The 27426-nt window shown below is 42.1% G+C and overlaps 1 protein-coding gene across 3 annotated transcripts; it reads right to left on the bottom strand.

The window, feature by feature from the left end:
* Positions 1 to 776: 776 nt before the first annotated feature.
* On the bottom strand, positions 777 to 26804 carry ECI2 (enoyl-CoA delta isomerase 2). Of its 3 annotated transcripts, none has more exons than XM_071553321.1 (11): positions 26575 to 26661; positions 18265 to 18451; positions 14346 to 14508; positions 12961 to 13059; positions 11164 to 11355; positions 10266 to 10335; positions 8115 to 8217; positions 6446 to 6566; positions 3103 to 3192; positions 2147 to 2290; positions 777 to 1320 (listed from the first exon to the last, which is right to left on the bottom strand). In XM_071553321.1, the coding sequence occupies exons 3-11, from the start codon at positions 14466 to 14468 to the stop codon at positions 1165 to 1167; spliced, it is 1098 nt and encodes a 365-aa protein (XP_071409422.1). In that variant the 5' UTR covers positions 14469 to 14508; positions 18265 to 18451; positions 26575 to 26661; the 3' UTR covers positions 777 to 1164. The 3 variants fall into 3 exon arrangements, with proteins under 3 accessions (XP_071409422.1, XP_071409423.1, XP_071409421.1); XM_071553322.1 differs by lacking the exon at positions 26575 to 26661 and adding an exon at positions 24276 to 24489; XM_071553320.1 differs by lacking the exon at positions 18265 to 18451 and having other exon boundaries at positions 26575 to 26804.
* Positions 26805 to 27426: the final 622 nt, after the last annotated feature.

Below are 27426 nucleotides of genomic sequence, written 5' to 3'. Positions count from 1 at the left end.
CATTATCATGAGGGACAGAAACTGGAGATACCATTATTTGCATTTTGGGAAAACAAGGTAAGTGAATTATTAACAGTTCAGGCTGAAGTTTTCAGTCTTCATAAGCATTTCCTATAGCTGAGAATACACAAGAAATGTTGTTTGTACTTTGAAGTACTGATGTGGTTCTTGCAGTCCCAGGGTCTTAACTAAACTGGACATGAAAACCCAGTACCAATAAAAGAAAAGCAGCCAAGCAAGTCTCCCTCCCTGCTGTGTACAACCACCACCAGAGTATGCGGAGTGTCTACCAAAGAAATTACATTGCTAATTGACTTAATGAACATGTGAACATAAAAGTTATGAAGCAAAATCCCTAAGTGAACTCAGACAATGATTTAAGTTTTGAAAAAGTTGACTAAAACCTCATAGGAGCTCCATTCCCAAAAGGTGATGTTGTTTTACTCTCATTACTCATGACAGTAATGGTTCCTCTCCCATCGCTGTAAAAGGTACTGGCACCTCAAAATCCCTGTTTCTGTTACTTCAGCCATCAATATGGAGCATTTTTCCTTGAGGAAAGCAAACACATCCCACTTTTTCACAGAAAAGGGGTCATCTGAAGGAATAAATGGAAAAATATACTGAAGATTAGACCCATAAATCTCAAACCTGTTTGAGATAAATGTGAAGTCAAGTGAATACTTTTTTGTAAGACTTATATTAATACACCTCCCAGGAACCACTTTCCCTCTCACTGAGGATGTTTTACAGAAGGAATAAGAATAAACACAGCAGTAATTAAATATATATATTTATTTTTTCATTAATACAGTACTTCTTTCCCCACAGATCAATAAAAAGAATTACACATAAGTATTGAAGAGTTATCAAAATAAGGTGCTATTGAATTTGTTGCTTCTTTTGGCAGACAATCTTTAGTATTGTTCAGAAACACCACTGATGCTGCAGAGTAGTGACCCTTTTGCCCCCCAAGCCAAATATCCATAATGGATCCAAGGCACGTAACATTGTATTAATTTTAAGAACCAGTTTTAACCCAGTACTCAGAACACAAATATACCACATCAAAAGGTATAAGAACTATTATTTGAAGAGAAAGTTCATTAATGATAAGGACAGGTTAGGCCATTGCCAGATGGTGAATTATTCTGCTGGTGAAGCTTAGAGCCTGGATTTCTTCTGAAAGAAGCTGACAATGGCATTTACACATTCATCAGACAACCACCTCTCAGTCAGGACCTCACACTCCTTACTGTTCACTGCATGAAGCTTCTCCTTCTCCAGGTTTCGTAACAGCTGCTTTGATATTGCCAAGGACTGGAGGAGAAACAGAGGAACATTAGGAAGTCTTCCATACTTTTCCTAAACTTTAATAAAGTTTCAGAAAGTAACACAAAACCCATGCTGAAATCCTAATCCAGCTGTATTAACATTGCACCTCTCAGCTTTTAGTCAACCTTTTCACTGGAAGTATTTATTGCATTTAAATACTGAGCCTGCTAATGAGGTGGAGGAGGCTCATGGGAAGCAAACCAGCAGTTCACCAAGTGCTGAAAATCTCAGCAGACGCCAACAGAAGCGAAACTCACTCCACTGTCTGTGGTGCCAAATGAACCCACATTATCAGCAGCTGGCACAGGTGGTTCCTCTTGCCCAGTGTCACCTGTCACCACTGTGACCGAAGCAGCTTTGCCAGACCTAAACTAGCCAGCAGGATGACCAAATTTAGCAAAAATTAAAGCCACCCAGTGTCATCTGGAGCACTCAGGGTGCACACAGCACAACTGATATTGTAGAACCAATGTAAGGTTGTTAAAAATAAACCATTGCCAAAACAAAAACCTAAGAGAAGGCATCCAAGGCATACACACAGAGACTGCAGAAGTGGATTAATTAATTTGTTTTGAAGGCTTTTTCAGCCATTGTATCTCTGTGTACAGTGCACTGTCTTAGGTGCAGAAAGAGTCAAAGAGAGGTATTTGTTTCCCAGCAGCAGAGGGACAGATCTGTGCTGAAAGGAAAATATATTGAGCCTCATTATTTCAATTAGGGATGGAATGAAACCAAGTGACAGGATAGATTTGGCAGGAGAATTGGGAGTGCCACAGGCTTACAAGGTGGAGAAAAAATTTAAAATACTGACATTTTTGGGGAGGCTTGCATAAGCTTCTAATCTTGCCCAAACTTCCTTCTGAAAGCTGTTGTCAGGGAAGACTTCAGTCACAAGCCCCTGGGCACAGGCTTCTGCTGCAGTCAGCTTTTTATTGAAAAGCAACAGCTCACTTGCCTGTATGTAAAGAAAAGCAGAAACTGTGATTCAACAGGACACAAGACTTGAGTAATCTGAGAGGAAAGCTACACATTACCACGTCATATTTATTTTACTTTTGCTCATTAATATCTGCCCTCTGAAAAGAACACAGAATTGATGATGTTGGAAGGAACCTCCAGACACAGTGGACTTCAAAGCCCCTGCTGGAGCAGAGGAGCCAGGCCCATCATCTGGGCCATAATCAAGAGATTATAAGTATTACACCCAGTACCAACCCCTGGGGATGCCACTGATGCCTGGCCTGCAGTTCCTGTTGTTCACTGAGAGTGTTTATGTCTTTCTGAGCAGAGCTCCAAGGATGTAATCTGAAATTACCTCATCATAAATGTGTTTGTTCACTTTTGCAGTGACTCCAGTTTCCAGGCTATGCTCACTGAACAGACTACTCTTGGTACTTGGATATTTATGAAGTACTTGCTCTGTTCCTTACAGATTTAAACCCTGCTCACCAAAAATATGCATGATATTAATGCATGCAGTATCAGGTAAGTATTTAAAATTACACAGATTTTTCTGCAGGATATCAAAAGAAGCAGAAACAAGTTATGCTGTTCAGAAAAAAGAAAATTTAGATTCTGCCATCTCTCTGTTTCTCTTGTCCCCTTCTATTTTCTTTACTTTTTAAATTACTATTATTTAGTTTCCTTATTTCTAGAGTAGACAGAGAAAATAAAGAGTATGGACAGAAGACCACACTTGTTCTTACAGTCAGAGGACACCAACACACAAAGGTCAGATGATGCCACAGACAGTGCAGACATTCTCACCTTGGCTAAGCCCATGATTTTTGGAAACAGGTAAGAGGAACATCCTTCTGGGCTCTGTCCAAGTTGACTAAATGGGGTGTGAAATGTAGCCTGGGGAAAAAATAATAACAAAATAAAGCAAACCTTACAACAGAGCATGGAATTGAAGTACCAGGATTTAGTTTTCATTTTAAAGCTTCTACTGAGACAGAGTTCACCAAAAACACATCTGATCTGTTAGAATAGTGATAGGCTGTAAATGTCACCTGGGAACACTGTTTCATCCTCTCAATGCACCCCAGAGCTGGCTTTGTCTGTGTAATTCAATTCCCTTACAACAACCCCGCTGACAAAATTACATTAGTTGAATACAGCACTTAAAGAAACCAAAGCAAAATATTTACAGAAAGGATGTTCATACAAATCTGCCCTAAGTTATTACACACATACTCCAGATAAATAAAAAGGTAAAAAGCATTTTTGGCTTTGTGAAGGCACAGTAAGTTTATCCTATTCCTGAAGAATTCAAGTCACTGAATCTTCTTTCCTCAAATTTTATCCAAATCTAAAAAGAGCATGTGACAGAAACACATCACAGGGTCACAGAAAATAACACCATAATGGCAACTTAGAACTGAACAGCAGAATTTTATGTTTTCACAACTCACATCAATTTTAAACAAGACAGACAAAATGCTTGCCTTTATTTCCATTTAAAAGCATGAACTGATACACAAAGAGTGCACAGGTTGCCAATGCAGCTTTCACTGAAACAGAAGATTTTGAATCTTTTTATGAATCTTCAGTGAAAAGGAATCTCTCTGTACTACAGAAGGCCACACAGTAAGGCAGATGTCCTAGTTCAGCAGGAGGGACCAGCTAACCCTGTGTGGGGGTGATCAAAGCTGTGTATTCTACCCCCTCTATTCATTCCCCAAGGAAAATGGGCCATTAGCAGCAGCTGCCCAGGGAGCCACTATCACCTTCACACCCAGCCTGAGGGGGCGGAGCTGCTAATGGGCCATCAACAGCTCAACACCCCCTGGCTCCCAGAGTCAATCACCCATTGTGTGAGTCCCCGCCCAGGGGGACGGACTGGGTGCTCCCTGAGGGTACATAAGTGGTGGGTAAGAAGACCTCGGGTACTTCTCGTCGGATCCAGAGCAGCAGCAGGACCTCGACAGGAGGAGATCCCCGCTCTCGCCCAGACCACAGCCCTCGCCTGCACCAACAGGTTTTTCTTTTCCTTTTGCTCTGGACTTGGGGGAGCCACAGGGGTCTCAGCACAAGGGCAAACAAACCCCCTTGGGTTTGTGCCCCAGGACACTGGGTTATACTGCTGGGGTATTGTGAGTTGAAAGCAATTTCCCTTGTGTGTCAGTGTTGTTATAATAATATTATTATTAAATTTTAGCTCTGACTTATCTCTCTCGTGGTGAGTTCATTTCCCCTGCTGGTTCACCTTCAAACCAGCACAGCAGATCAATAGAATTCTTAGCAAGAAAGTGGCATTTGTAACATTGTAAGGAAAGATCAGACATCATCTGCCAGGATGCAGACTGGTGTGGGACATACTGAAGCAATGGGAGATTAAGAATTCCAGGGGACAGCTGGTTAAAACTTGGTTGTAATAATGCCAAAGTCATGGGTTCAATCCCCTGTGTGGGCCATTGACTGAAGAGTTGGACTCGATGATCCTTGTGGGTCCCTTCCAACTCAGAATAGTCTGTGATTCTGTGATAGAAGGCAACGTTAACTGGTCTGCTGTCAGTCTGGGCTGTGCAGCCTCCCATAAATGTGGCTGGTAACAATCTGCTCTGGGAACAGCTGGCTGAGAACAAACCCAGCCCCTGAACACAGCAAAGCTGGCCAGTTCTGCAGCAGGAAGTCAATGCCTAAGGCACTGCAATGAAACTACTGGAGAATGTGAAATGAAGTGGGAATTTGGATGAGAATGACCTTACTGCAAGGGAGGTCACAGTCCTGGGAAGGGAAGAACAGAGAAAAATCACTGTTGAGAAAGCTTCAGTAAGATTTAAGTTAATAGGAAATTTTCATGAGGGATGACCTCAGTGAAAGGCTAAGTGAGAGCTACAGAAATACTCCAAGAACTGTTACCAAGGGCACATGCAAAAGCTGTCTCTGTGCAGTAGGAAGGTACTAACAGACTCTCTCAATAAAAGAAGTTCAAGTATGAATTTCAAGCTGTTCAAGCAGGCAGGATAACATTAACAGAACAAAATGTTTAGTGCTTATTTGCATTAAACTTCAACTACATCTATACTAACTTATGGCTGTAAGGAGATACTGTGCTGAGGGGAAATGATTAGAATTCCAAATAGTCTTAATAAAGTTGAGAGGCATAAGTAAGAAGATACTATTTAATACAGACAAGTTAAATTTTGTCAGGAATAACTTGGTATGTAGTATATATGACAGCAACAACTGTTTTATTGGCAACTTTACAGTAAGGGATCCAGGTGTTATAACAGATTACAGGTATGTAAATCAAATAATGATATGGGATGTCTAAAGAGAAACACAGCCTGCAGAATGAGGAGAAGTTCTGCTCCATTTGGCATCAGTAGGACATGAGCTGGAGTGATGTGTCCAGCTTAAAGAGACTCAGAAGAACTGGAAAGAGTCCAGAGGAATGTGACTACAGGCAACATGAGGAAAAGCTGGACAAATTGCAGCTGTTTAGCTCAAAGAAAGGGTAGAGAGAGTGAAGATAAACCTGAGATTTATCCAATAGTCCAAGTATGGTGATGGCGAAGCACATTTACCCCTGTTGTAAGAGGGAAGGAAAATAGTCTGTTCTTTAAATTGAGGAAAAAGAAACAATAGGTTCAACTTGTAGCAAAAAAAGATCAGATGGGAGGGGCAAAAGAGGGAGAGCACAACAATTTTCTAGTAAAAGAAGAGATCTAGGGACCAGAACAGACTGAATAAATCACAGATATTATACACTCACAGGTCAGGAGAGCAATGGCTGTAAGTGATCCTGTAAAGGAACAGTTCAGCCAGTTACTCAACTCCCATTCCATAAGAAACTTCTGCTCCCCCTCCCACACCTGAAAGGCACCTTACAACCATCATTTTGCATCATATTAGAAGAGGCTCTTAGAAAAGAATCTCTAAACTGGAGACAGTAACTTGATATCCACAACCACATGAGGAAAATTCCACGCATGTTAACCACTGGCAGATGCACCCCTGTGCCAGTATTTAATATAGGCATTTCTTGATGTGATATAAAAAGCATTTAGCCTTTTAAAAGTGTTCCTTTCTCTCAGATTAATTATCCCCAAACAAGTAACATTTGCTACAGAAGGTGTTGGGATCAGCTGTGTAATGTCCTTACCCTGTCCGAAGCATAGACAACGTCACACAACCCAAGGACTGTCACACTGATTCCAATAGCTGGGCCATTCACCACTGCAATCAGTGGCTTAGGGAAGTCAATAAAATGAGCCACAAACTCCCTAGAGCGAAGGGAAAAGAGAAAATGTAAGATGCAAGACACACCTCAAGTGTGTTTCATCCAATATAAATAACTTCAGAACATGTGATTGATTAGATATTGCCTAGCACTACCCATGAGCTACCCAGAAATTATGTAACATATGTTTTTGACCCTTTCAGAAATGAATTCTGACAAACCAAGGACAATTTGAAACACCTGCACTGCCTTAGCAGCTAAGAATCAAACATGGACATGTCAGCAGAGCTTTCTCAGTTCCTGCAGGCAAATTATGGAAGTGCTTTCTTCTTCAGCTGTGGTTACTAAATACAGCTCACTAACAAGAACAGTCTTTTGCCTGGAACACCCATCCCAACCCCACCCATGGGATAAGCCATTCCCTTCTCAGACTGTTCTGCAGGGAAGCCCCAACAGGCACCAAAATTGTGATGCTACCAGAACACAGATTTCCTTAGTGCTTTCCTGCACAGGTTCAAGAAACAGCCTTTTGTTTCATATGACAGCTACTTCTCCATCTAAGAAGAGCAAAACACATCCTCAAAATAAAACACTTCCCAAAAGTGATTAGTGTAAGAACTCCAGTTCCCTGGCACGTCTGTGCATTGGCTGTAATGAAGCACTAATTGTAACAGCACAGCAAACACAGGCCTCTCACAAGAGCAAAATTAAAGACATAAAGAACACATGAGGCTCTGCATTGTGCTGAACAACCTACAAACCACTGCAGGCTGGAACACTTGCCAGGTACCACTGAGTAACATCTCACACTGCAAAGATACCACTCTGAAGGACACCTGTGACCCACAGACAGCCTGTGTAAAGGTGCAAAACTGAGTACTTTGCTTGCAGTTCATCATTAAAATATAAATCAAAAACATTGGTTTTCTCTGTATTTTAGCTTTTCCATCAACTGCAAGTGCCTGAGGAACAATCCAACTTGCAAGCATCTCCCAGATGCAATCATCTCATACAGAATTAAAAGACAAAATCTGCTTAGGGAGGGAAAAAAGAAACATGTTGTTTGTCCCAAAAAACCCTTCGTCAGATGACACCCCTGATCAACTTGGCCTTAGAAAATAAATTAGTTGAACAGGTAAATTCACTTAAAGATGGAACCAAGAACTCAGAATTGCTGGGCAATTTTGAACAAGTTCATTTCAACTGGTCTCTATTCAAAGATGTCTGACAGTGAAGAAACTTGACTAGTGTAGATACTGTTGGATATCAAAACCCCCACTTTTTTCATATACAATTAAAACAATGGTATTGCCATTGTATCTGTATGTACTTTGGGGACTAAATAATGAAATCAAGTCATTAGCATCACTGCACTTAAAAATACTTCTAATATTAATCTCATTTATTTCATACAATAAATACTTCCTCCCACATGATCTTTGTTTATGCACATGATGAGCCCTTAGACATGGTCATCTAAAGAGATGAACTGTGGCATAAATGGGTCCCTGCCATTGTGTTTTCTAACAAAGCCTGAAAATTACCCTTTACCCATTACAGTAACATGCACATATGCAACCAAGATGTTTACTTGAGTAATACTGCTCCATCTTTTGCCATCTTCTCCATTTCACCAGGCTGGATATTAGTAAAATTATTCAGATCATTTCCACTACAATAGTAGTCTCCATTTCCTGCAGAGAACACATATGGGTAAATGCACCAATAGTTCTGAGTAGGTAAGAGAAGAGAAGCTTTCATTTATTAGATTTACAAAAGAATTTCATACTAAATGTCTAACATTATTAAGCAATTGGAGGGATTTTTACAGGGTATACACATGATCAAAGACATCTGTGGTTTAAAAATAAGTTTTGACTGACAATTTGCTGGGAAAAAATGGTAAAAAGCTAAAGAATGTTAACTGTGAAATATTTGAGGGGAGAAATTAATTTATGTTTTGTTCTGTAACAGCATCAGATGGAAAAATATTATGTTTATTTCCCTGCATACTTCCTCAGGGCTTTTTTCTGTCAATTCACAATCATTCAAAGAGTTAGATGTGAGAATCTTTTTTTTTTCTTAAAGGACAATGAAAATTTAAGTTGATGCACCTCCCTTCATCCACCTTCAAGCTGATAAAGGAATCAAAAGTAGACAGAACAAGCTATTTACTATGTGGCAGAAGTTTCACATTTTTTATGATCTGTTTAGAAAAAGGCATAGCATTCTAAGGATAAGACTGACAGCACTGCACTGAAATCATTGTGCTGGAAGAAGGATTCTTCAGTAAGAAACAGATAACCTGTTAATGAATGTGTAAGTCAGTTTGAGGTGCCACCAAAAAGGCATTTAAAAGCTGAACTGTATGACTTAATTGTCTAAATCATCCCATATTCCACGAAGCCATTCACAGGATGGGCTTTCACTGGTTGGCACATCCATTACTTTATGCTGCAGTGCTCTTATTCACTATGTAAAATGCAACAGAAAGGTTTGTGCAGAGGAGTTTTGCTATTTACCCATAGCTATACATGTGTTAGACCTTCCAGTTGTGTGAACCACCCCTTTTGTTTTGTCAGGGCTGTGGTACCCAGCCATCGCTATGGAAAGGAATCCAGCAGCTGGGAATGGGATGCAGGTGTTGGTGAGGCAGACAGTGGAGGAGAATATGCAATGACATCAAAGTAAACAGGCTGAAGCCCCAATTCACCCTGAAGTCACATTTTATAGCTGCCAGCCAAAGCTCAAGTATTGGCTAATACATATCTGCAGTAAGGATGGACCTGAGAGGCAACACCTGCCCTCAGACCCTCTGTCTCTCCCACCTGTCCCTGCCACTGTGCTGTTCAGTCAGCATGACAGACAGACAGACCAGAGGGTCCTCTAGAGAACCCAAAGGACGTGCCCCCAGAGCAGAGAGACTTCACAGACAGCAGGAGTTTGGGCTGCCCTTTCAGCACTATCATAGAATCACAGAATTGATTGGGTTGGAAAAGACCTCCAAGATCATCAAGTCCAACCCTTGGTCCAGCTCCAGTCCCTTTACCAGATCATGGCACTCAGTGCCACGGCCAATCTCAGTTTCCCTCTCTGGGCAGCCCATTCCAATGCCTGATTACTCTCTCTGGAAACAATTCTTTTCTGATATCCAACTTGAATTTCCCCTGACAGAGCTTGAGCCCGTGCCCCCTTGTCCTGTTGCTGAGTGCCTGGCTGCAGTCATCCAGCTCACACATCTGGTGAGGGGCAAGTACACTGCTCAGCCAGGTTAAGGCTGGCCTGGCCAATCCTCTCCTATGGCAGCCATGGAAAGAAAAAAAATCAACACAAAATATCATTTTTTTATGATGACCATCAGTAAATACGCAGTGTAGACTTTCTACTGGCTGTGCCAATAAGGATTTCAGATGCTTGTTTTTAGTGTGTTCAAATATATCAGAGGTAGAGAAATTTGACTAAACTCATACCAGTGAACTCTAAAAGCAGTAATGAAGATGCTGTAGAACAAATTTATCAGCTACTCAAAAGTAATAAAGCCCTTAGGAGTATTCCATGTCCATCTTCTCATCTGAGAAACATGTTTTGATGTAACAGGAAGCTTGCCAAAGAATTGGAAACAACACCTTGAAGGAATTTTGCCAAAACACTTTGGAAAATGGTTTATAATAGAAGAAAGAATTTCTTCACTAAATACATGTAGATAGTTCATGTCAATACTATAATTTGGTATAAAACATACCAGTAATAACTGCTATGGTGGAATCATTTTTTCCAGCTTCTTCAAGCGCTTTCATAATTTCTCTGTACATCTGCAGAAAAGGAAAATCAACAAAGTTCAAAGGTGATGCTGCAAAAGAACACAAAAATGAGATTGACACTGACAACAGGGAACTCAAGAGACAGATTAACTGTGGTCCTTTTAAGTAATGAAATATTTTGCATGCACAGAAACATAAGTATTGCATGTGAGGCACTTCTGGCCATAAAGACACATGCTTGAAATACCCAAAACTTCGGTGCAAATCTAAAGGACAAAATAAGATCCTTTAGAAAACAAACACTGACTGGAAACATATAATTTTAAAACTTCAGAGGTAGTTCAAGTGGGCAAAATAACATAAAAATTAGCAGCAGTGGGGTGAAGACCTTGGTTCTGGTACCTTTGCAGTTTGAAACAGGGTGATCATGATGCTTCCAAAGGATGGGACTTGGTCATGGACAGAACACTGGGAAATGGAAGGTTACCTTCACATACACACAACAGTGCTGAGCCAAAGGCTGCCCAAATGCTTCATCAGACACAAGACTACAGTCAAGTCTTGCATCCACAGAACAGGCCAGTCTTCCTGCAGTTTGCCATGTTAGTTTAGTGCAGACCATAATCCTATACTAAGTTTGAATGAAATCAAGAGACATAAAAGAGCCTAATGTGAAAAATTTTAGCTCAGTGACTTCATTGTGTACTGGATATTTACTCCTTAGTTTGCCATTGGAGTCAGGATACTAACCCCTCACAAAATTCAGACCACCATGCTTCAGTCAGCTCTACCAAACCTGTAGTAAGGATTCTTTACAAATTTAACAGTTTACCCAGGAAAGAAAAGAAATCATTCATCCTCTCAAGTTAATTCCTTTACCTGATGGTTGATGGCATTTTTCCTATCAGGTCGGTTAAACATTATCTTTGTGATATTGTTTTTGGTAGTAACTATCAATGTTTCATAGCCATCATGTCTGCCCTCTTCTGGAGAAGCATCTTTCTTCTGCCTAGCAGATTCTGCAGAGACCAGACTTGAGACAAGCTCAGCATATTTCTGCCTGGCATTATCCTGTAATAAAAGAAAAGGAAAAAAAGAAGAAAAAAAGATTTTAAAAAAAGGGGAAAAACACACAGAAAAGCTGAAATGTAAATCAGTTATAGTATTAATAAAATGGGTACCTGGGAGGAGAGAGAAAGACTCTGCTTCAAGGCAAAAGAAAATGAAAATCTCAATTACAAAGCATTCTAACTAGGTGGGTGACAAGGGGAACACGTTGTATTTTAACACTGCAGAATGTGCCTAAAGTCATCTGAAAAGCATCAGTGATAGATCCACAAAATAAAAGTGCAGAGATGGTGGGATGATAACATTTATTTTGTTGGTGAAGTGCCCCCATCCACACCTAAGGTTACCAGAGAGACCTTTGTCATATTTCCAGCATTTACACATTCCTATGGATCTCTTGTTTCTGTTTTCCAGCCAAACATTTCTCCAACAAAAGCTTCTATTTTAGATTATGTGGTGCTGAAAATTAGAGTGCTGAAATGGGTCTGATGGCATTTTAAAACATTAGTTTTGATTTAGCCCTAGCATCATACACAAAATCCTAAATAATCCTGTCTCCTTAGTGATTTAAAAGAATTTTAAGTTCTTAGTTGTTACAACTTATTTTCTTGAAAGTATAATATACTTTGAACAATTCTATAATCCATAATCTGCAGCACATGACATTGTATATCCACTCTCCACTCTTAACTTCAAGAGCTGATTCTTTTCCCTAAGTGTTTCTTGACTTCTCCTGAAAGCAGGGCCATCAAAAAATATAACCAAACAAAGAATCAAAATACTCCCCAAAAAACCCCCAAAAGCAGGGCAAGAATATATCATGTCCATGAAATTATGCAAGCATGTTTTCTTTTAAAACAAAAAAAAAGAAAAAAGCAAGAAAATGTGTCTGTATTAAGGAATCTCTTTGACAGACCCCAACAAGCACTGCTGAGCAGCAGTGACACAGCTGATCTGAAAAGCTCATTTCCTTCATTAACAAGAGCTTAAGAAACTGTGGTAGATGTCAGACTTACTACAGTCTGCATGAAAAGGAATGCTTTGGTATCTCTTCATCTTTATTCTTCCTGCTTGCTTCACTTGACTTCTCTAAAGGTTCTGAAAGGTAGTAAAGATGTCAAGAGATACTGAGAAATAAAGAATGAAGAGAGAGTCTCAATACATCATTTTTTCTACTCTTTAATCAACAGCATAAGGGACTGACTTTTTTAAATGACAAAGTTATAAATATGCTGGATTCAGAGATTTGGGGTTTGTTCTAAGAGCTGAGAAGATCAATCCATCTTTCTTAAAGAGAACAGCAGAATAGACCATGATGTGAAAACACTTTTTTCACTGGAAATCACCAGATATGTAAGATCTCTGACACTGACACAAGCTGGTAGTAATAATGTAAAGTAATAATGCAGAATTAGGCTTACACACTAAACAAAAATCTCCAAACACTGAAGCAGTGAAATGATTCAGGGAACACAGTGCAAAACACTCTGATGGCTGAAGCAGAGTCACTCAACTAACATGTAATATTTTTAGACATCAGCAGTTCACTTAAAGACCAAGCACTTCAAAGGAGAGCAATCTACAAAGTGAAATTATAGGTATTGTCACCTGGGACAAATTGCCAAGAGAATTCCATGCATCCCACTTGGCTTTCTTGACAAAGTCCAGCATACCTGGTTTTGGAGCTTTGCAGGGACCTTCAGTAGCCTGAAAAGAGAGTGAAGTAAAGTTATTTAAACTTTTGATTAAAGTTCAGATGCCTTGGTAGAAAATATAACGACTTTTTGGAATACTTATCTGACTGGGATACAGAATTTAACTCTGAGCCAGAAGAAATACCAAGTAGTTGGACAACATTCAGGTAGTTCACACACCATGAACTTTTCTGTGTCTGCTATTTCCAAACAAACTCGTGCTGGGCTTTCAGAAGAACCTACTCATTAAGAGGCACTGCTTTCCAAAATATCCGTGTGTGTTAAGCTCTCCTACCTCAAAAACTGTGGAAGTTTTATACTTGGAAAGAATATTAAAGACTCATAAGCTGTGTGAACAAAGAAACCATTGCACAGGATCTACTAAGTTGGACCTTACTTTAAAGTTAGCCCTGCTGTGAGCAAGGGCAGTTGAACTGCAAGTTCTGAGCTATCCTCAAACATTCCATGATCAGTTTTCCTGGGGAAAAGTACATGATGAGAGACAAATATTTCAAGTGGGAGGCAGGAAAGGGGGAAAGGAAAGGGGAAAGGAAAGGGGAAAGGAAAGGACACATTTATGAGCTCACTATTATTAATTAGTAAAGGCACCTGTAACCATCAGCTGTCTTTTTTATTTAAATGAGCTACCAATTACCTTCTTCAATATAACAAGCACAGCCTGTACTTACCCTGCAGCCACAACTTCCCCAAATACCAGCAGAAACCCTACTAAGGACCTACAGCTATTTCTACAAAAGTCTCCTTCCATCTTGTGGTAAAAATTAACCTTCACTCAAAGTGTGGTGGAAGGGTTCCTCGAATTTAAAATGAAAAAGGTCAAACAAAACCTACAATGACCATACCGAAAAAAGGAGAGAAACACCCTCTGCCCAAAAAATCAACCTTCAGATGTCAGCACCATTATATTACAGATGCAGCTGACTGTATATACAACAAATGCACACAGCATATTCTTTTTTCCTAGGCACAAGCCATTTTCCAAAGCTGAATCAATATTATTACATGGAAGGCATCACACAATGGATGCAATTTGGGTCTATTTCTCTCAATACAGGTTTCAATTCAAAACATGAATTATAAGCAAAACCAGGTTTGGCTTCCCTCAGAATTTAGGCAGAGTTTGAGGGGTTGGCACCTCAAGAACAGAATTTGAACACTTGAAATGAAGAGCTTTTAAGAAACAATATATTTCAATAGCCCTATTTAAGTAAATATTTCATAGGTCTACCCCCTCAAAACACAAATGCTCTTTTACAAAACAAAACAAATCAAGCCTACCTGTTTAAACAGAGCATAGAGTTTCAGCTTAATTTCATTCCCAGGATCCTTTTTCAAAAGCTTCAGCTGCTCCTGAGCCTTTTCAAAGTCTTTCTGGCTGACTTGCATGGTGGCTGCAGTCATGTGTAGGTGAACTGCTGGAATGCAAACAGCTTGTGCTCGTCTGTGGGTAAGTGGGGAAAAAGAAATCCCATTAATTTTTTTTTTGTGTGAGACTAGAGGAGAAATGAATATGCTGCTTTTTAGGACATTTAAAGTGAACTTAAAAAACATAAGACGTTACCTAATCAAACATTACTACTCAAAACAACAACAAGCAAGATACTAAGAAGTACAAGGAAGTTGCTTTAGAGGCCTTGCTTTCACTGCAACCTAAATAAGCTTTGAAAATTATTAATTTTTATTGATTTTTTAAAATTTCATCCCCCTGTACTTGGCACCTTGAATAATGTGTTCAGTTCTGGGCCCCTCACTACCAGACAGACACTGAGGGGCTGGAGCTTGTCCAGAGAAGGGCAACAGAGCTGGGGAAGGGTCTGGAGCACAAGTCTGAGGAGGAGAGGCTGAGGTTGCTCAGCCTGGAGAAAAGGAGCTCAGGGAGGATCTTCTTGCTTTGTACAACTACCTGAAAGGAGATTGGAGCAAGGTGGGGGTCGGTCTCTCCTCCCAAGAAACAACTGATAAGAGGACAAGAGGAACAGCTTCAAGATGCACCAAGGGGGGTTTGATTGGTGAAGGAATTTTTCCAAATATCCAAAGGAGTGGTCAAGCATTGCTGCCCAGGGGAGTGGTTGAGTCACCATCCCTGGAGGCATTAAAAGATGTGTCTGCAGCATCTGGGGACATGGTTTAGTGGTGGACTTGGCAGTGCTGGACTTGGTGATCCTAAAGGCCCTTCCAAGCCAAATGTTTCCATGATTAACAGCTTTGTATGTCTATGAATAGACACAAAGACACCATGCAGCCTGTCTGGTCTGTGTGATCTTTTCAAGTGTGTGTCATTCCATCCAGAAACACTTCAGTTTGAAAGCCTGGTTCTCCAATCAGGGCAGCATAAATGAAGATTAATTTCACATTTTCCCTTGGAAAAGGACTGGCTGTAAAACAGCCTGTAGACATTTATGAAAGAAAAGCAGTCAAAATATTCTGGGAGAAAACTTTCAATCAGAACAAGGTAATTCCACCAAAATCATCTCCAAAAACACCAGACCCCACTCCAAAGAATCAAACCTAACCCAACTCTATGATGCTTTGTAAAGGCAGATTTACTTCAACAGTTTGGAATCAAAAGTTGAGAAGTCTCATAATTTTGGCTTATTTCAAGAGGGCAAAAACATGTTGTCACTGCCTTCTTTGGTTAAATTGCAACACACACTCGGCATTTTTACTGTTTTTAAAATGTTTGCAGTTTTTGTGTCAATGTTCCTCCTCTATTTTAGTTAAAAAAGAAGAAAAAAAGCCCAGCTTTTCCCATCCTAACTCACAGAAACAGCAGTTGTCTTAGAATATATGACAGATTTCATAACCAGTCACATTTGAAAAATTAATGATTACCTCAAATGAAGATCGAGACAATGCATAATCAACTTAATGTTAATATTTCAGTTGTAGAACCATCACTTAAAAATCATATCTAACACAAAAATTCTGCATTTTAATACATATCTAAAGAGAATTTTAAAGTCTACTACCTGCCTCAAAGACACCCTCATTGACCTTATTTCTGAAATTTATTTTCAGTTGCAAGCCTAAAAGTCACAGGCAGAAAGTGTGAAGAAAAAATGCCAACTATGTGCTATTAGTCTTACTCCTCTTTCATTTCATAGAGGTAGGTAGTTTAGGTGTCTTGTAAAAATGTAAGATCTGTTGGGTTTATGTCCTTCTATAGCCCATCTGTACTAATAAAATCTAGAGCTCCTGGTGTGTTTTGGAGACACCCAGTTTATGACAGACATGGAAAGAATATTTTCTTTTATGCACAGAAATTCTTTCAAAATGAAAGAATTCCAAAATCTGCTTCAAAATGTCATGCCTGTAAAAAGAAATCTATGGGAACAACACAAAGTGGAATAGGCTGTCCAAAGAGGCTGCAGGAACAGATAGTTCTTTTCCTAGATCAGCTTTAGGCCTTTATAAGACATCAGACCCAGACAAACAAGGACCAAACACCTCTCAGCTCCACTAACACTCGCACTGATGTGCTCAGAAGACTCTCAGAGTTTAACAAGTTCATCCCTTAACCAACCAGGATGCTATTTAGCCAACTTGTGGACTTCATTTAAAGCACCAAAAAAAAGACCTCCAACAGGAAACCGTGTGCCTAAACGGTCAAAAACACAGGTTTTTTTAATACTGCATTCCTCCAACTGGTCTGTCCTGGAGGCCCAGAACACAACACTTACTTTCAGATCCTATTCCCAAACGGCTTTTAAGTCACATTTACGGGAAGAAGAAAATGAGAGTGTGGGAAGAGCAGTGGTTTGGTTTGGGTTTGTTTTTTTTTCCAGTTTTGCTAGTCATCTTTGGAAATACTCAAATGCTGCTGTCCCCAAGATGATCTGTGTATCTAGTCCAAATTTTCCTCTCAGTCTAAGCAGTGGCTGAAGCATATTCAGTGTTTAAAAACGGAGATTTGGGTTTACACCATGTCTGACAATCTGGACTGCACTCCAGCCTGGCTGTGGTCAATGTTACAAAAAGGCTTTAAGAATCAGTTTAAATACAATTTGATACTGACCGTAAATTAACAGAAGTTGAGGATGAGCAGTCAGGGAGAGAGGAATAGCTTAGCAGCTGGTCTGAAGGTAGGTATGCACATATATATTTATGGTTAAGGGGTTTTTTGCATTTAGCAGATCACAAGTTCACTTCCTTATTAAGGATTCAAAGTGAACAAGTTGGAAGAGGCTGAGAAAACAATTAGGTGAATAAAGAAAAAATCTGGCTGGGGAAAAGTGGAATGATCTTTCAGAAAGTCCAGACTCAGAAAGACTTTACTGTTCTATCCAGTTTTACTTCTAAGTTAAAAAATGTTTGGGTAAAATACTATGTAACCCCTTCAATTACTCCACCTTTCATTCTTCTTTTCCTCCTTACTGATTTGTTATAGGAGATTGTGTAACTTAGGTGCTTAGTAACATCTGTTTATAAGAAAAGGCCTTTTATCTTTCCTTCTTCCTTGCTGCTTGTAGCTCAGTTCTCTGCAGGACATTGATGATTCACTCTGATCTCTAGGGGGCATTTCCCATCCATCACTGATGCTCACTAACTGTTGAAACACTAAGGCTAAGCCAATGACACTATTTCTCTATTAAACTGACAAAGGATGAAAACACAAAGCAAAGATTAAGTTATTTCCCTTTTTATTCACCTTGGGAAGGGCTTCATTGTTCAGAGGCACACACAAATAGCAGGAACAGAGCTCCTGGACCCCAGGTGGATCACAGAGTGAGGAAGATAGGACTGGACTCCTCTCAGCACACACAACGGCGTTGCCACCTCTGGGACTGCACAATGGATTGTGGATGCCACCCCACAATCCCAAAGACAGAGGGGCAGGAGAGGCTGCTGCAGAACACTGTGGGGATGATGCTTTCTTGCTGTGACATTGAATCCTCCTTAGCCACTCACTGAACAAATCCAAGTCCTGTTTCAGCAGCCACACAAGACTTTGCTGAATACACAAGGCAGGCAAAGAGCTGGAACCTGACCTACAACCCACCAGTGTCAAACCTGCACTTGTTTTAATCCAAGCAGAAAAAGAAGCCTGGGGAAGGTAATCAAAAAAGCCCTGTGTTTTTCCCCTTCTCATCTACTCATTGCAGCAAAGCTAAATCATTTTCTTCACAAAGTTTCCTCTTTATTGCCTGAACTTTGTGGGCAATTAATTAGATGCCACTGCCCCACTGCTACAAATTACCTTTGCTGTAGAGGCACCCACAGAAGGGTGGGGAGGGCTGGCAACCTCCCCCAGCTGGGTAAAAAGGCACCTCCCACCAGAGAGAGAGAAGCAACAGGAGTCACAGCTTGGCAGAGCAGTCAGTCCATGGCAAATGCCTGTGCACTCCTGCAAGATCATTCACTGGGCACTTCGCCAGCTGTACACTCTGAAAAAAGAAATAAATCCTGGGCATCACTACCTGAACCTGAAACATCCAGGCTGACAATCATTTTGTATTTATTCCCTCAATTCAGACATCTCCTTATTGCCATTCAGTCATTCAGGGTATCTTGGAAGCCCAACATTCATCCTGCTCACTCTACCTGTTCACACAAACATTTCTTATCCCAATCAACATTCAAATATAAGACTCTTAAATTGCAGATTTTAAAAGTCAGTTACACTGAAAGTAGTTTTTCACTATTTAGATGATTTACAAAAAGACTGCAAAGCCTGTTGAAGACAGGCCTCTCATTATTGTGTAGTTCTGTCACTTGCAAAAGGACTTTACAGAGTTAAAAATGCCAATGATTTGTAAAATACTGACTGCTCACTTCCTAACTTTTGAAGCAACGTAGCAGTTTTCTCAGGACTAAACAGAAGCCAAAAGATCTCTTTGCACAGAAAACATCAGATGTGCTCAGCAAAAGAAAGGGCTGGATATACCTGAAATCCACCTTCCATTTACTTAATAAAGGTTTTCTTTAAAACATTAGTAGATCCTGGGGAAATAAAGCACATACAAAAACAGTTACAAATCCTATTAGGATTAGCAGTGGGTGGTGCTGGAAACATTTGGCTTTAAAACTCCAGAGAGAAATGGAAAACACTCATTTTGCACTACTTTTAAGTAGCTTTAGAGACAAGAAAGAAAAAGAACCTGAAGTGTTGTCAGACAGAAGCAAGCAATGCATTAAACTGTCACTCGGTGAACCCTGGAACACCTTTTGTCCATTATGTGTAACACTTCAGATAAGATGTATAACATCTCCTCTTTGCCATAATCCCTATCTCAAGGTGCTGTTCCTCTTTTGCACTGCTTTTTCCAAACATTCCTCATGCAGAACAGTGAAGGGCACTGTAATCACCCCTTGCTATTTCACACACAGAAATAGTATTGCACCATCATAAAGTAGCAATATTTCTGTTCCTGTTCTTTCCAGTTTAAGAGAAGATGAAACAAAATACTGATTTGCTGCTATTGTAGAAAGAATCGTATGGGTTGTTTTTTGTTTTTCAATAGAGTACAAAGCAATCAGTTCCCAGAGACCTCAAGGTGTAAGTGTTTGGTTATAACCTAAACCCAGCTTCTCATTACACACCTCTCCAGAGTCCCTGCAAAGAGACATCACACATTTCCCAGCCCAGCTTTTCACTGCCAGCCAGAGCTTCAACTGTTCAACCAGGCTCAGGAGCCCAAAACTTATCTCATAAGTCCTATGGGGAGAGGCTGAGGGAGCTGGGGGTGTTTAGCCTGGAGAAGAGGAGGCTCAGAGGTGACCTCAGCACTGTCTAGAACTACCTGAAGGAAGTTCTGGCCAGGTGGGGGTTGGTCTCTTCCCCCATGCACTCAGCAATAGGACAAGGGGGCACAGGCTCAAGCTCTGCCAGAGGAAATTTAAGGTGGAGATCAGAAAAAAATTCTTTGCAGAGAGAGTAATCAGGCATTGGAATGGGCTGCCCAGAGAGGGGGTGGATTCACCATCCCTGGAGGTTTTTCAACTGAGATTGGCCATGGCACTGAGTGCCATGATCTGATAAAGGGACTGGATTTGGACGGGATGGTCTCAGAGGTCTTTTCCAACCCAATCAATTCTATGATTCCATGCTCTGGCAGCAGCAACTGCTGCTCTGAGAAGCTGCTGCAGAGTCACACAAGGGAGCAACAGAACTCCCTGTGCCCCTGCTGATGGGATACATCACCCACAGTGAGGGAACCACGTGCACTCCCTGGCATGGGGATGAGTGGTCCTTGCCTGCTGGTGCCTGGCCACAAACACTCCAAGCAGTTTCAGGCTTCAGTTCCACTTTCAGTAGCAATCCTCTCATTTTGATCCTCCCTCAAAACAATTCTCATTTTGATCCTCCTCCAAAATGATTCTCATTTTTCTCCCCGGAGGGAAAAGGGTTCTGGAGAAGGAATAGCAACCCTGGATCATTAGTTCAGCTACATCAAGGGATGCAGGAGCAGAGGTGGTGGGAAAGCTTTTTACCACTGGCAATTGCAGCAATTGTTAGGAAATGAGGCATGTGAGGGAAATAGAAACCAGTATTTAAACTGCAACAGTGAGAAAATGGGCGGATCATCTGAAAAAAGAAATTTAACCTGACGCATCAACTTATTCCCTCCCTCCCAAGCCTTCATACGAGAATCTCTAACAAGAAGATGAAAAAAGAAAGGTTGATTATCAAATAATGACAATGAGCACAGCTTTACCAGTACCATGCTTCCTTGGTAACTAGGAAAATAATTTACACAATTTTCCACATTCACTTCCAGTATTTTATGCATGCAATAAATTTAAAGTTGTACTTTCTTCTGCTGACAAGAGGAAGCTACTGTCTACATTGTTGACATAAAAATCATTAGAAATGTTAAACTGCAGGTTGCCCAAGTCACCATTCTTCAAGCCATTGCTTATAGAGCCAAACCCAAGCAGATAACAATAATGTAACATTTAGGACTCATATATTGTTACACAGCCCAAGCATTTATACAACAATGTAAGAGCTTTCCCCATAAAGCTGGAAGTGGAGGGCTGATGTGAAATTTCTGCCACATCCCTAAGTCCTCCAATTCCTCTCCCTACACAAGCTACCCAGACCTGAGCAGGGACAGGAAGCCCCAGACAGCGCTAAAGCAAACTGAGCATCCCGTGGCAGGCTTGGAGCACTCACTCCTCCTTTGCTGTTGAAGAAAAGAGGAGTGACATGTGGGGTGTAGATGGTAAATTTACACAGAAATCCTGGGTGGAGTTTCTTCTGGCTGTAGGAGAAAAGCAACCCTCTCTTTCATTATGCCACCTTGTTACAAGCTCCTCCCAAAGAATTTCAGATCAATTATCTATACACACTATTTCTTGTCATATACTCCTTTCAGGTTGTTTCTTTTTTTTTCCTCTTCCTACAGAATTATTTATTTTTCATGTGTGCCTATCAAATCACTATGATGTCTGTTACAATAAGCTGTCAGACGTTTAGGTGCAAAGCAGTTCCTGTAAGTTGTACTGACAGATTTTCTTACAAATAGGAATCATGTAGTAGGCAGTGACAGAATCATCACACTAAAGAAACCTCAGCTTGACAGTTTCTACACTAATAAAGGCAAATTACTTCAGCTGTTCATTTCTAGTTCTGTTGTTTCAAGTTGTTTCTCTTATACTGAGAAATGTGGAGTAACCACATGAGCACCTTTCTTTGCAATTTCTGACATCCTCTAAAATCCTGCATCTGCTTCCCAAAAACATCTCATGTGAAAACTTCCACTTCCCCTCATTTGTTGACCCCTTCCAAAATCCTCTGCCATTAGTTAAAACAATTCAGAACAGAGATGGATGAAAGTCAGTCTTCACTCAGAACACAGATAAGTAGAGACTGATGATGCTGAGATTAGCTCAGTTGGTTAAAACTTGGTTGTAGTAATGCCAAGGTCATGAGTTCAATACCCTGTATGGGCGATTGACTTAAGAGTTGGACTCGATGATCCTTGTGGGGCCCTTCCAACTCAGAACAGTCTGTGATTCTGTGATTCTATCAATTTTTGCCTGCTTAAATTTTTGCTATGTAGCAGTTACAAAGGCTGGAAACACAGCTAAGTAAGTGGGTTACTCCTTTGAGTTACAACCAAAACCCCACCTGTAAAAGTTGCACGTCAGCAACTTTTACAGACCACAATCAACATGTTAACCAACTAACTTGCAGTCTACACTTTCCCACTGAAGTCCACAGGCTCACTCTGTTAAGCCCTGCATTGCTATCACCTGCTAACATGCACCACGGCAGCAGGTTAGCAGCAATCTGAGCAAGTCACAGCAGGTTAACACCAGTTGAGCAGCTAGAGTAGTTTTATTTCTTTGTGCAGCAAGAACCAAAGTACAGCTCTGTTTGGTGAAGTAATGCATCACCTCTGTCCTGGTTTCAGCTGGGATGGAGTCAATTTTCTTCCTAGGACAGTGCTGTGTTTTGGATTTAGGATAACATTGATAACACAACACTGTTTTAGCTTACCCTAAGCAGTGCTTACCCTGAGTGAAGGGCGGTCCCGTGGTGTAAAGGAGAGCACTCTGGACTCTAAATCCCACGGACCTGAGTTGGAGTCTCAGTGGGGACCATCCCCTGGCAGTTCAAGCCTCCCTGCCATCCCATCCCATCAGATCTAGGATGCTCAGCAGGGTCAGCCCCGGTTAGTACTGGGTGCTGTGACAGTCCCGAGGACTTCACTGTCACTCTCCAAGCTCACTCGGCCATGGCAGATGGACCTTGGGACTGAAACAGTGGGGCCAGTTCTGTGCACGCTGTGCCTCACCTAAAAAATCCACTGTGCAGGCTGGAAGGGCATGTGAGTAGAGCCCTTCCCAAACCATTGTTCGCGAAGTCTGGCGATTTATATATACATTACCCTAAGTCCAAGGACTTTTCCATTTTCTGTGCTCTGGCAGTGAGCAGCACACAAGAAGGCAGGAGGGAGCACGGCCAAGACTGCTGACCTCAACTGGCCAAAGGCATATTCCATACAGTGGAATGTCATGCCCAGTGTATAAACTGAGTGGAGACAGCTGGAGGCTGCCCATCACTGCTTGGGGTCCAGATGGGTATCACTCGGCTGGGGGAAGCAATTGTACACTGCATCACTTGTTCCTGTTGAGTTTTATTCTTCTTCCTCCTGTTCATTACAATTACTATTATTGTTATTAGTAGTAGTATTAGCATTACTATGTTCTATTTCAGCTATTCAACTGTTATCTCAAGCCATGAGGTTTAGCTTCTCCTTCTGATCCTCCTCTCCACCAGAAGGAGGAGGAGGATGATGAGTGAGTGGCTGCATGGTGGTACCCTGGCTGGGGTTAAACCATGACAGTCCTTTTTGACACCTGACATGGGGCATGAAGGGCTGACATAACAACAGATCTCACCCCAGTATGTCAGAACATACTCTGTACCCTGTACTCTTCGTTGGTGAGGCCACACCTTGAGTGTTGTGTTCAGTTCTGGGCCCCTCAGTTCAGGAAAAAGATTGAGGGGCTGGAGCAGGTCCAGAGAAGAGCAACGAGGCTGGAGAAGGGACTGGAGCACAAGTGCTGTGGGGAGAGGCTGAGGGAGCTGGGGGTGTTTAGCCTGGAGAAGAGGAGGCTCAGAGGTGACCTCAGCACTGTCTAGAACTACCTGAAGGGAAGTTCTAGCCAGGTGGGGGCTGGTCTCTTCTCCCAGGCACTCAGCAATAGGACAAGGGGACACAGGCTCAAGCTCTGCCAGGGGAAATTGAAGTTGGAGATCAGAAAAAAATTCTTTCCAGAGAGAGTAATCAGGCATTGGAATGGGCTGCCCAGAGAGGTGGTTGGATTCACCATCCCTAGAGATTTTTAAATGCAGATTGGATGTGGCGCTGAGTGCCATGATCTGGTAAATGGACTAGAGTTGGACCAAGGGTTGGACTTGATGATATTGGAGGTCTTTTCCAACCCAATCGATTCTATGATTCTATGATTCTATATTATTCTATTCTATGATTCTATGACCAGGACAGCGCTCTTGGAGAAAGTCTCCAAGTTGTTGCCAACTCCACTGCCCTGGTTTGTGCTGCAGAGCTGCCTTAGCACATACAAGTTAAATCCCTTTCAGATTACATAAAAGCAGGGTATGTCCTCCAGCCACTGACAGCATTCAGTGTTGCGATCATACTATGTACAACTAGCCTGAAGAAAACCCCAAAAACAAGGATAACAGGGATGCAGGTTTGCCAGCAACAAACACTCTGCACCCAGTGGTCTCACCTGCAGGAAATGCAGACATGGCCTCACAGCAGTGGAGTTGTGGGGCCTCCAACCTCAAACTGTCTAAGACAGTCCAATGGGTACAGTCCCAGTAAGACTCTCCTGAATGTTCATTTGTGTCAGCATTCTCTCTCCTCAGGCAAATTCAAACTTGGAAATATTAGTTTCCGACAGGGCAGGATAAGAAGTGGGCAGGTGGGAGAAGAGGCCGTAGAACTCACAATTTTATGTCTGAAATTATTAGAAATAGTCTGCTTAGAAAAACAAACAAACCAAAATAACAAAGTAAGAGGAATTCTTGAATTTTGACTTTTATTTGCATGAGTCTTCCTCTCCCAATATTCCAAGGATATGCCTCTTTTTTCTGAGTTTAGACTGCAACAAATGCTTCCTAATTTCACTGGCAGAGCAAGGCTGCCAGTGTCTTTGATATAATTACACTTGCACACTGCTAATACAGAAAATAAAGCTCACCTGTCTGGTGATTCACCACTGCAAAAAACTGCATTATTTTTCTGAATTATATATGCTTATATACTAAAAACATTAACCTATTATTAATACTGATTGACGACCTTATGTTGTATACAGAATCTTGCAATTTCAAATACATCTGACTCCTTTAACCTAATGATGATCAGCAGGCCAGTCTTTTATGTATTTCCTCCCTCTCACTGTAACAGCTTAGCTACATGACATTAATATTATTTAGCTGAGACAGCTTGCCTAAAGAGTTCTATTTTGAAATGAGGGCAGAAGTCACACTGATCACACAATCTGCACTCTCTTTGTATCTTCCTGTACCTGAAGATGTTCATGTATGCACTTCAAGTAATTTCTCACAAAGCTTTGGGAGAAAAATATTACAATTTAATGCAGAAAGGACTACAGTTTTCTGGTCACGATGCACTCATGCCTAATGGAGACAGTCAGACATTTAGGGAAAAGCACTTCACTTATGAAAGTGTGCATTTTAACAGTCAAATTTGCATGTTGTTAACAATCAGTGTATCACACAATCCATCAGCATGACGGTATCTCCCTCACTATTCAGCTTCAGAACTTGTTTACCAAGTACACTTAACACACCAAATGCTTGCTTTTCTTTGAACATTAAGCTATTTTTGATAGGAAAAGGAAATCCAATGAGTTGGCATACTTTGTGACTCTTATACAAGCAATTTTACAGTGAAATTTCCAACTGAATAATTTTCAAGAAAATGTCAATCACACAATTCTAAGTTTAATTGTAGGTCAAGCCATCCCTCCTGTTTTCCACAGCCCAGCTCACACCGAAGGCTCACAGCAAACACTGCTGTACCTGACACTATTTGGATACAAGCTTCAAGACAATATGTAATGAAAATACAAACATGCAGAAGACACTGGCAACTCAGCAATAGGACAAGGGGACACAGGCTCAAGCTCTGCCAGAGGAAATTTAAGGTGGAGATAAGAAAAAAAATTCTTTCCAGAGAGAGTAATCAGGCATTGGAATGGGCTGCCCAGAGAGGGGGTGGATTCCCCATCCCTGGAGGTTTTTAAACTGAGATTGGACGTGGCACTGAGTGCCATGATCTGATAAAGGGACTGGAGTTGGACCAAGGGTTGGACTTGATGATCTCGGAGGTCTTTTCCAACCCAATCAATTCTATGATTACAGGGAAAGACAGAATATTCCCAGCAAGAAGACTTATCTAGCTGGACACACAATTAAACCCTATTTTGTCAAGCCCAGGTTGGATGGGGCTCTGAGTGGAAAGTGTCCTTGCCCAGGGCATGGGGGATGGAACAAAACAACCTTTAAGGCCCTTCAAATCCAAACCACTGTGCGATTCTATGACTGGTGGGATGGATGGAGGAAAATAAAACAAGAAAAGGCAGAAACACACATTCTTCTACACATTCCAGAGCTTTACCCCCAGCCCAGCCAACAATTCCTCTGGTGGCTGAACACTCGGCCCAGGAAGGCACCAAAGGCGGGTTTGCCACTCCCACACTCAGGAGTTGGTTGGTGCAGCAGGAGCTGCCCCTGCTCGGGCAGAAAGAGATTTTAGAACGAAAAGCGACGCCCGGGCCGGCGCTCTATGGCAGAGGCTACTGAGGGAATGCCAAACCAGAGTACGGCCGGGCAGCACCGGGTCTGCACGATTCCCAGCGGGAGGGAGGGAGCCGGGAATGCACAGAGAGCTGGGAATGCCCGCGGAGCCGGGAATGCCCGGGGGGAGCTGGGAATGCCCGGGGAACTGGGAATGCACAACCCCACGGCTCGGACACCCCCGGAGCCACCGCCACTCACCTGATCCCGCACGGCGACCGCCAGCGCAGCCCGCGGGCGAAGGTCACGGCCGGGGACGCCATAACAGGGGCAGAGGGAGGAGGAGCAGGAGGAGGAGGAGCAGAAGGAGGAGACGGCAAACCCCGCCCCGCCGGAGCCGCCGCTGCTTCCTGGGAATCACCGCCTCCATCCCCTCGGGGAGGGCGGGTTGTGGGAGGGGAGGTCGTAGCCTCCATTGCCTCAGGAAGCCAAAGGGATTGTCGCCTCCATTGCCTCAAGGAGGGCAGGCTGTAGGACGGGGGTCGCTGCCTCCATTGCTTCAGGGAACCAAAGGGATCACCACCTCCATCGCCTCAGGAAGGGCTGGCTGTGGGAGGGGAGATCATCGCCTCAGGGAGCCGAAGGGATCACTGCCTCCATTGCCTCGGAGAGGGCAGGCTGTGGGAGGTGGGATTGCCGCCTCCATCGCCTTAGGAAGGGCGGGCTGTAGGAGGAGGATCGCTGCCTCCATTGCCTCAGGGAGCCAAAGGGATCGCTGCCTCCATCACCTCAGGGAGGGCAGGCTATGGAAGCGGAATCGCTGCCTCCATGTCCTCAGGAAGCCGAAGGGATCACCGCCTCCATCGCCTCGGGGAGGGCTGGCTCTGTCGCCTCAAGGAGAGCAGGCTGTGAGAGGGGAGATCACCGCCTCCATCGCCTCAGGGAGGGCAGGCTATAGGAGCGAGATCTCTGCCTCCATTGCCTCAGGAAACCAAAGGAATTGTCGCCTCCATTGCCTCAAGGAGGGCAGGCTATAGGAGGAGGATCGCTGCCTCCATTGCCTCAGGAAGCTGAAGGGATTGCCACAGCCTCAGGAAGGGCAGGCTGTAGGAG

The sequence above is a fragment of the Pithys albifrons genome, chromosome 4 (genome assembly GCF_047495875.1).
Source record: "Pithys albifrons albifrons isolate INPA30051 chromosome 4, PitAlb_v1, whole genome shotgun sequence".
Taxonomy (NCBI): domain Eukaryota; kingdom Metazoa; phylum Chordata; class Aves; order Passeriformes; family Thamnophilidae; genus Pithys; species Pithys albifrons.
The sequence above is the reverse complement of the archived record's forward strand: the minus strand, read 5'-3'. Positions and strand labels throughout refer to the sequence as shown.

Coding starts and splice junctions, on each gene's coding strand:
- ECI2 (XM_071553320.1), bottom strand. CDS start 26,789: ATGGAGGCTACGACCTCCCCTCCCACAACCCGCCCTCCCCGAGGGGAT. Junction 10,336..11,163: donor AAAATGCCATCAACCATCAG/GTAAAGGAATTA, acceptor CCTTTTCTGCAG/ATGTACAGAGAAATTATGAA. Junction 2,291..3,102: donor AAATCATGGGCTTAGCCAAG/GTGAGAATGTCT, acceptor CTTTACATACAG/GCAAGTGAGCTGTTGCTTTT.